Source organism: Trachurus japonicus, chromosome 1 (genome assembly GCF_045865225.1).
Source record: "Trachurus japonicus isolate A0001 chromosome 1, Traja_1.0".
NCBI lineage: Eukaryota > Metazoa > Chordata > Actinopteri > Carangiformes > Carangidae > Trachurus > Trachurus japonicus.
In genome coordinates, this window is record NC_140907.1 from 28,825,865 (window position 1) to 28,835,663 (window position 9,799).

General features: G+C 39.5%; 2 protein-coding genes across 4 annotated transcripts in view; both read right to left on the reverse strand.

Moving 5' to 3' along the window:
* Nucleotides 1-9,799, reverse strand: part of trip10b (thyroid hormone receptor interactor 10b) — a 164,050-nt gene that overhangs the window by 22,780 nt on the left and 131,471 nt on the right. Inside the window, exon 2 of one of the 3 annotated variants that reach the window (XM_085784146.1) lies at nucleotides 1,062-1,151. In XM_085784146.1, coding sequence (XP_085640272.1) covers nucleotides 1,062-1,085 — 24 coding nt within the window. In that variant the 5' untranslated portion in view covers nucleotides 1,086-1,151. Of the gene's footprint in view, nucleotides 1-1,061; nucleotides 1,462-9,799 lie in introns of those variants that run through there. The other 2 variants (XM_085784156.1, XM_085784137.1) reach the window with 2 other exon arrangements.
* LOC146992138 (microfibril-associated glycoprotein 4-like) lies at nucleotides 4,349-8,105 on the reverse strand. The gene is made up of 5 exons (XM_085784240.1): nucleotides 8,040-8,105; nucleotides 7,105-7,302; nucleotides 6,171-6,267; nucleotides 5,792-5,959; nucleotides 4,349-4,950 (listed from the first exon to the last, which is right to left on the reverse strand). The coding sequence occupies exons 1-5, from the start codon at nucleotides 8,067-8,069 to the stop codon at nucleotides 4,682-4,684; spliced, it is 762 nt and encodes a 253-aa protein (XP_085640366.1). The 5' UTR covers nucleotides 8,070-8,105; the 3' UTR covers nucleotides 4,349-4,681.

A 9,799-nucleotide genomic window follows, 5' to 3' on the forward strand; every position in this document is an offset into this window, starting at 1 on the left:
ACAGCCTCGCCCACTTTGAGCTGAACTGTTGAATAATCTCAGAGGCACGTAGTCTGAGTCTGACCACAATCACAGCAGGGCAGTAAATTTGTTCTCTTTGCTCTTGTTGGGCTGAAAAACACTGTGCTATGTGCATAACATTGGTCTGACTGTAATCAGTGTTGAGCTGACATGATGAGTCACTGGATAGAAAAGAACAAACGTAAGAAAAAGGGGGGGGGGGGGGAGTTGATACAGCTCCTGTGAGGCTGGTCACATAAAACAAGCTTCACTCTAGGGTTTATAAAACTATGACGGGGCATTTTCTGCTCTCATTTCCGATATTTATGCCAATGGTATGAGGTGCTGCCCTGGATCAGAAGCTCGAGTCCCAGTCCCTTCACTTCACTTCACTTCAACGCCCACTACTCTACTCTACTCTACTGATGTTGTCATATGGGAAGTTATCTGACCTGGTGTGTGTCTGCACTGACTGTGATTCACAGCTGAGACTAGCTAGATAGTGAGTGAGTGAGTCAGTGAGTGACTGAGTGAGTGAGTGAGTGAGTGACAAGGTATTTTTTTCCTCCACAAATCAACTTCCATCTGTGGACAAACCGGCAGCCAACAGCCCACACAGCACTTCCTGAAGAAGTGCTGCCTGTCACTAAAACAAAGCTTCTAGGTTTTACACATGCAATAATAATAAGCACAAGGTATGGTGGTGTGATGTGGTGTAATGTGGTGTGGTGTGGTGTGGTGTGTGTACCTTCCAGAGAGCAGATAAGAATACACGGCCTTTCTATGGCCACAAAGAGCCATAAAAACCTCTCCTCTCTCCCCTCTGCTTATGATAAGGTATGCAGCAGGAGTTGCGAAATCCTCCTGGCTGCAGGCTTTTACAGATAGACTGCTAAAACTCCATAGGCCCGTACCGTGGAAAAAAACAACAGCTTCGTGTGCACATATGTAAATATATATATAACCTATATACATATATAGTGTCGAATGAAAAACAATAGCAGGACAGTCCCCGCTCCGCAAGGATGTTGAAGGTATTTGTAAGTCAGCTGTCAACTTACCCAAAGATCCGTTCCCCAGTCCATGTCTGCAGGACTTCACGGCTGTGTGAGGAGGAAAAACGGAGGAATCCTCTCCTGTGTTGTTGTTGTTTCAGAGCAAAAAGAAAAATAATAGGAAGGAGAAACGGGGTCCAGGTGGTAGTGAAGGGAGGTGAGAGGGAGGAGGGGGAAAGAAAAAAAAAAAAAACTCTGAAAGATTTCACAAAACTTTGGAGTCTCGAAAGCGGAGATGGCGGAGGAAATGTTTGGAGGAAGTCTACGCCTTCTCCTTGGCACGGACACGGCTGCTGCTGTCCTGTTTCTCCCACAGCCAGTCAGCCAGAAAAAAAAAAAATATGTTCAGGCGTTTTTCCTGAAACAAGTTTGGGTCCCAGAGAGAGAGAGAGAGAGAGAGAGAGAGAGAGAGGAGGAGGAGGAGGAGGAAGAAGGAGGAGGAGCAGGGTGGGGAAACCATACCAGCGGCGTTTCTGTTTGCTTTATCTTTAAGATGCAGCTTGGGGTTGTTTTCACCATAAATACGCGTGTAACTCCAAATGAGCACATACATATTATAGCACATGTAGTATTTTTTCCGACAGTAAAAACAGGAACGTGCGTTAGTTGTAGCCCCCAACGTCTCACCTGAGAGATTTAACTGCAGTAAAACATCAATTATTTAGTCAACGACATCAACTCACCGCCGTTTAGCCTAAAATAAATCAACCGAATTGCCTTTAGCTTAGTAAAAACACGCGTAAAAGTATGTTTTTGTTGTTGTCTTTTTTAAACGTGACTGGCAAAACACCTAGCTAAACACAGGTTAGGTGTAGTTAGTAGGTCGGTAATTGTGGATTGTGCCTTTAAGACGTGTTACCTAGATACGGGAGGGCAATTGCGTCATCAGCCCGCGCACCCGCGCATTGTTTTCCAGCGGCGCACCTTGATAGAGGAGGATGGGAGGATGCTACAGTGGAGGATGCTTGAAACATTAGAACAGACAAAAACATACACACAACTTTGAAACAGATAATCTTAAATCAAATCACTATTCCAGAATCGATGAATAATTTGCAGATTTGCTTTTTCCTCACATTTTAATTGAGACAAATTGATCAGAAAGAATGTGATCTGCTACTGACAATCTAATATCCACTTTTCAAGGTAAGAGCATGCAGTCTTCTCTGAATTATTGTTGCACTAACTTGTCTCTGGGCGACATATTGTATCGAAGGCAACTGGACTTGTATTTGTCTAATTTGTATTTATACAATGGGTTTCAGCAACGCATCGGTCTGACTCATCCTATGATGCGTTGCGTGCCATATAAATGACTATCCTCACTATTTTGGACCAGAGCCATATCAATCGCTCTGGTCTGGTCTAGTGAGGACTAATCCAACCGATGCATTGCGAACTGATGAAGCCCGTTGTATAAGAGGCAAAACGTCTTCCTAGACAATTTAATACAAGTCCAGTTGCCTTCGATTCAATTTGTTGCCCAGAGACAATGTTGACCTGGATGAATGAGAATATCCACAGAGTTAGCTTGAAGGTTGTTAGATATGACAAGTTAGAGCACCCTGTAAAAAATACATTTTGCATTTCTTTTTAATGTTGTTCTTATGCTGGTGATGAATGTCATTACATTTTCACACAGGTAAACTTTTAATGAGCTTCTTATTCCTTAATTTTAAAAAGGGCATGCTTAAGTTTTCTCTTCTGTTGAATGTGGTTTATTTTTCTCTGCAGGGAGAAGAGATGGTGGAGATTGTTGCATCACAAGAGCTACAGCTATCTGGTTAGCGTGCTAACTTCAGCAGAAGAAAAGACATGAATGAGACGGCGTTGCATTGCATTGCACCCTTTAAAGACAGCTCTTGGTGAGTAAAGGAATGAAGACTGATGCTGAACTCACAATGTTTCTACGAGACTTGTAGGAAATAGCTGTTCATGCTGACGCTGGTTAGCAAACTTGCAAATAGCTCCTTTAAATGAAGGCTACATCCTGCACATTGAATCCTGCGTATTTCATTTAGGCTATTCATTGGAATATGGAATCAGAAAAAAAAGATTATACTGAAGCAGAAGCCAAAGTAGTACTTGGAAAATACTTCTGGTATTAAACAAGAACTATGCATGATTTTTACCTTAACTGCTACATTTTTACCTTAATGAAACAGCTTTGAAGTAATTGTGATAATTAAATAAATGTAACTTGTTACAAGGAGAATGGAGGCTCTCTGCCTTCCACGTAGCGTCTTTGGGCTGAAAACCAACCTTGTAAGATCAGCGCCTCCCACCTGGTGTCCCAGCTCTAGTCTCCGTGGCACCGCGACACAAATGCGCCTCGTAACCCGTAATGACAGATAAGGCTACAGCAATATTTGCATTGTAATGCGTATATGAGAAATGATCATTTCCACTCCATGAATTGCTTTCTCATTGGATCTGTTGAAAACAAATGCACATAGCCAAGAGGAGGGTTAGCAAAACAGCGGAAAAGCAACCAGACTTGCTTAGTTCACCTTTAATTACTCTTAAGGAATATGTTTGAATTAACATTTATGAGGTGAAATTCATTTTAAAAGGAACCCTGTTAACTGGGCCATATGGAAGGATAGTGTATAGAAAGAGGTGAAGTAGCCTACTGTACAATGTTTCGTTAATTTATATCCATTTTTTTGTACTATACCCCTGCGTGATCCAAGACATGAAGTTGTGGAAAGTAAACCAGAAATTAAGTTTCAAATCAAATTACTAATGATTCAGAATAACCTCCTAATTACACAACAATAAAAACAGTTAGCCTGGCTCATCAATGTAGCCTATATTACATTATTTCAGATAGTATTTGCAAACTATACGTAACATTTCAAATAAATTGTGCACTGATAGCCAAAAAAGCAAACAGATATTACAAGCCTAACGTTTAGTATTGTATTACTGATGCCAAACTTTGGACAGATATTCATGGTTCCCAGACGTCAAATCATAATAACTTTTCCTCTAGTGCCACCATGAGGTTGACAGTAGTGTTGTGAACTTTAGACACATGATCCAAACACGATGAACGGTGATGACTCTGATGATCACATGACTTCTCCTGCAGCACCATCATAATGCTCAACGTTTTTTTTTAAATGTATCCAACACTTCAGTACATTTAGTGCTAATTAGCATGCACTGCTGGTTGAAGATAATCATTATCATTATGAATAACAGTGAGATCATTTTCTACACTGAGGAATGAAACTGATACTAAAAAATGACAACAATAAAAGTAACATAATTAAAACAATCAAGTTTATTTATTTAATTATCACTCAGATCAACATAAATTACAAACAATAATCACTAAATGCAATTTCTGATATGTAAAAAACAAAGAAACTGAATTTATTTGCATCAGGTATGCAGCAAAGAACATAGGGAGCGAGTGCATGCTCCTGTTCAACAGAGATGTCTGACAGTGATTTTGAAAGATGAGTGACAAAGAAAAAACAAACATTTTATGATGATTTTGATTCAGAGGTTATTGTTGGCATTAAGTCCAGTCGGACTAGTGATCGTTTTCCTCAACATCCCAGCTCTCCAACCCTGATGGAGGGTGTGATAATCTCATTGATCTACAGCTAATCAGGTTAATACATGCATGAACACTTAGCAACTGATCTCATTTTCATGGTGATGGTCTTCAAGCAGGTGTTCCAGCCTTTCCATGTTTGCCATACGATTTGGATGTTTTCATATCCAGCGCTATTAGGTGCGTACAGGCCGTTGGGGTTTGCAAAGTGGCAGGCTTTGTACCAGAATCCACCAAGATAATGCTGAGCACAGTTTTTATCCCACACATCCTGGTCTTTGTCATAGGTGGTGAACTTCATGGAGTTGTGGTTTGATAAACTGTCCCCTAGAAACAACAGAGTCAAAATGTCATTTATATTTTGTTTCTCCATGGGGAAATATATATAATATGCACTGAAGAATACAGGCACAAAAAGGAGAGAAAGAGAGTCTACACATTACAGTAGCCTACATAAAGAGCTGAAATAAGAATTGGACTTGAATATTAAAACTACTTGTAAACGAAATAGAAATAGAATAGATGGTATAAAAGTGACTGAACAGACTGTTGTTGAAGATGACAGGATAAAACACACAACATTAATTTTCATACAGTCCCTTAATTGACCAAACATTGTTTAGAGATTAACATGGTTTCTCCAATGGGCCACACAGCTCATTCATTTGTTTTTACATTTTATTTGCTTGTTAACATATTGACTTAGGAGACACCATGGGTGCCTGAGGTTATTTTTGTAAGTAGACAGGTTAGGGACCAGCATGCACCTGGGTGGGCGGGTCAGGCAGCAGGAAACATAACCCCTTTGTTTTTCTGTTAGTTTGCTTGTTTGTTTTGATACATTAATCAAAAGAAAAGCATCTCTGTAAAGCACATCCCTATAGTACATCAATGTCTTCTTGATGTTAGATTTAAGACAAGTAGCCTCCTGTGTTATTTTGGAAAACACTTTTTTTTTTCACTGAACCTGAACCAATACTTCATTTTTCATTAATCTGACAGGAGTTTAATTTCTCTGGAGCCACATTTTCACAGATTTCACAAAAATCAATACATGATATTTTTCAGCCTGTTCCTTCACAGTGTAACGTTCAGCTTTCACCTGGCCCATTGTTGAATACCTAAAAGTTAAAAAAAGGAAACAAACAAAAGATGAAGTGACCCTCACCTGCCGTTCCTCCTGTGAAGCCGCCCAGATCAAGCTGATATCCTCCGATCTCAGAGTCGATTATGAAAGACGAATACTGAGCAAAGGCCTCCGCTCCCTCAAAGTCCTCCATGTCCACCCGCAGCTCGTTCTTCTTCCTCATCGTCAGCAGGAAGATGTTTTCCAGACCTGAAGACGCACAGACACAGCCCTGATTCAACTTCATCTCTTGCACCAAGGATCTATAATATTTCTATACTTTCAGTTTCAGTTCTAAACGCTCCGCTGTGTTCACCACTCACTGACTGTCTGACTGACTGACATGTGCTGCTGCTGCTGAAAACAGCGTAATGAGAGCATATTCAATCGATTATAATATAATTCTCCCTCTAGGACTCACCCAGCCAATGCTCCCCTGCTACATTCCCAAATCCACTCTTATATTGTTCCCATGGCCTGTAGAAGTTTTCACTCCCATCCAACCTCCTCTGAAAGACCTGAAAGGGAGAATCACAACAGTCAACTAAAATAAAGCTGTGCAGATTTAATTAGCAGGACTTGAGATCACTTCATAACATCAAAAACTAAACCATTTAGACTCAACCAGATGAGTTTGATGACTCTTACAAACTGCAGGAATCTAAATAATCTAGGAATCTAAGTATTAACATACGGTACAATTTAGAATTCAAGCTTCAGCAAGCATTACGGCTGTTGAGTCCACTACTGTGACGCCACATGCTTCGTTGCTCTGATTGGTTGGTCTGTCTCTGTTGATAACTGTGGCTGCTGGTCAGTAGAGGGCGCTAGGGCACCGCCCCACCTCTCCCCACATCCTGACCTACAGCTTCAGTGAATAAGACTGACTTAGTTCAAATATATACTGTTTTTAAATAAGCACCATAAGAGACAAATTGTTGTACAGTTAGTGAGTAAAATGTAGAATCTGTTATAGAAATATAGGTTAAAAAACTATAGGCTACTATGTTACATTTTAAACAATAACTTTTTTCATTCCTGATAGATACTGGAGCCTGTGAGGATTTGGAAAAAAAAAAAAAACTTTTTGAAAAGCTTCTCAAATAACGTTTGTTAGGTCTACTTTAGAAACATTTTTTTATTTTACATATAACACATTTCAGCTCAGCAAATACAAAAAGATGGTTTTTTGCTCATTTGAATATACTAATAACTGAAGTAGCTAAAATGTAAAGATTTTGAAAACTGGAGCACTGTTTTATCAGTGCCTCTTCATATTATTTCCATCCCATTAAGATTTTCTAAATGGTTTTCTGATATGAACTCTAATCAGATATGAGGTGTAGTGTACTGACGGTCCATCTGCCCCCCTCAGTGTCCATGTCACAGAGGACGTGCAGGGGTGAGGTGGGGCCTCCTGGGTAGATGGTGTACACCCCACTGGCGCTGGTGTTGTCACGACGATACACGTCATCACAGTCAATGGGAAGAGAGAAGTGGGGATCCTCCTGGACCGAGGCCACCGAAACCAGCAGCCCCACTAACACTGACACCTGGATAAAAAACAGAGAGAGGAAAATAAAATCAAATGCATCTTCTTAGTGTTTACACTCATGAATACAAAAATAACACAATAACACAATCAGCTGTCCTTATTCTGTTGAGAGTCCTCTGCAGCTCTCGGGGGTTTCTAATAGCAACTGAGCACAAAACTCAGGATTCAGTCGACTGCACATCCTGGTTCTGTGTTTTATATTTTCAGTCTGATTTAAGGCTGAGACGTCAACTTTCACTTCAAAACTAAAAAGCTTCATCGAGGAAAAAAAGGATAATCAGTATAATCTGCTGGGCTTGTTGTGAAAAGCTTTTGTAATTGCTGTTTTCATGGGCTCTCAAACTTTGTGAACACACAAATGTTCAATTCCTTAATGCACTCTGTTGCTTAGCTTGGACAACACACATAGTAATAACAGACAAAACAGTTTAGTGATGAGATATTTTAGATAGATAGTGATATTTTTCTTCTTAATTCATGAATTTGCTAAATTAAATGGTTTAAGGCAGATAAAAGAAAAAAATGTAAGGGATAAAATAAAACACATTTGTTTTGGTTTATAAGGTAAGTGTTTTAAAGTTACAAAAAAATATTAGTTCTAAACTTACTTTTTTTTAATAAGTTTTTATATTTTAACAACGTAGAGCTGCTCACATGGTCAATACACTTAAGCTAATACACTAAAGCTACTAATACTACGAATAATGAGATAACTGAGCTTATCTGAACTCTTACCTGCATCATCTTCATCGTGAGGAGGAACATTCGCTGTTGAGATGAACTCAAGGTTTGGAGGCAAATAAGGCGGTTTGTGTGTTTGCAGAAGCTTTTGACATGTGCACACTTCCTCCACAGTTTCTAGATACCTACAGTTAATTAACCCTGTTGCACTTTAGAGAAGTGAAAGTGACATTGGGTGGTGGTTTTACAAAATTACACAATTCTGAGATTTGGATAATTATTAGATGTCAGCAGATGAAGAGAATATCTCTTCTGAGATGGTCATGAGTAATGATGTTTAAAACATACAATTTTTTTGGATGGTGGTGGTTGTAGCCTACCCAAAGTTTGACCAAGAGAGAAAGAAAGACACATGATCATTAATAACTGATGGATTTAATTTACACGTCAACTTTCTAATCTAGTTATTTGTTTGAGAATGTTAATTTTATAGCACAAAAACAAGGATGAAAAACAGTCATTAGCCTTGTGCAGAATCTGTGAAACCACAGAAATAAGATGTTCAAAATCTGGGAAACTGAAAGTTAAAGCAGATATTGTTTGTATTGCACCCTGCCCTGTGATGTTTGAAAACTCTGCAGTAATAGAAACTTAGTGTCCAAGGAGACAAAGACACAAAATACGTACCGTTGGGGAAGTTGACCAATTTCAGTTCCTCAGTGAATTACTCAGGGTTGCATTGCACACCCTTAATACCAATAATAAAAGAAAATGTGTCATGCTGCACAAATATTTCTGCTGAGTGTATTTTCTGGAAAGCTAAACAGCTGGATGTTATGGTACAGGGATAATGGCTCACCGTTTCACTGATGTACATATGAGGCGGAGGACAAAGGCGCAGGGGGAAATATCTTGGTACCATTTCTGTTAGCTTTATTTTGAAGATCAGCTTGAGGTTATTTTCATCATAAATGCAGATAAGATAAGACTTTTTATTGATCCCACTGATGGAAAATGTACTTGTTACAGCACCAAATGAAAAACAACAAAGGTAAAAGGGGGGGAAAGAAGTGCATTGTATTGTATAAAGTTTTATAGAATTATTTAGGTAAGTATAGATGTTTATCAAGCAGATTATAGTTGGTAACTCTTGTGTAGTCTATGTGATACGCAGGTACATGCAGTATACCCATTTCCATGTATGAACAGTGCAGTAACGTGCAGTCAGGGTATGTGCCTACCCTACTATAGGCTGTCAGGAAAAATTAAATTATTCAGTTAATCTAAGGTTTGATTTTTTTTTTAAATTCCAGATAACTTTACTATAGGTTTTTTTAATGTGTCAGGATTTGGTGATTTTCTTATTTTGTAAGAAAAGCGACTCAACAGAGCTAACCTCTGGCCAGGCAGCGGCGGCAGAAGCCACTCGCCATCTCATTGTATTTCAGAGCAGAGGTACAGAGCTGCTCTGCCTCTTCTACCAGTACAGTGTGTATGTGGCTGTTCGCGCATGCACAGTTTGTTCCCACATAGACTTTACAGAGTGCAACGTAGCTCTACGTGGGCTACGTTCACACTGCAAGCCTTAATGCTCAATTCAGATTTCGATTTTTTGTTTGGCTGTTCACATTACCATCTAAAATGTGGCCTAGATCAGATTCCAGTGTGAATGGTTTGCGGCTCCGAACTGACCCACATGCGAAAAAGAACAATAACGACGACGCCAGGCGCAGCACGCTGTTGTACAGGAAACCTAGGGAATGAGTATTTTGGCTTCGATTTCGAAATGTCTGTGAAATGGAAGCTGGAAAATG

Excerpts from the sequence above, each read along its gene's own strand:
- LOC146992138 (XM_085784240.1), bottom strand. The coding sequence starts at position 8,069 with ATGTTCCTCCTCACGATGAAGATGATGCAG. Across the intron at positions 7,303-8,039 it reads TCACGATGAAGATGATGCAG|GTGTCAGTGTTAGTGGGGCT; the intron begins GTAAGAGTTCAG and ends TTTTTTATCCAG. Across the intron at positions 6,268-7,104 it reads CTGAGGGGGGCAGATGGACC|GTCTTTCAGAGGAGGTTGGA; the intron begins GTCAGTACACTA and ends TCTCCCTTTCAG.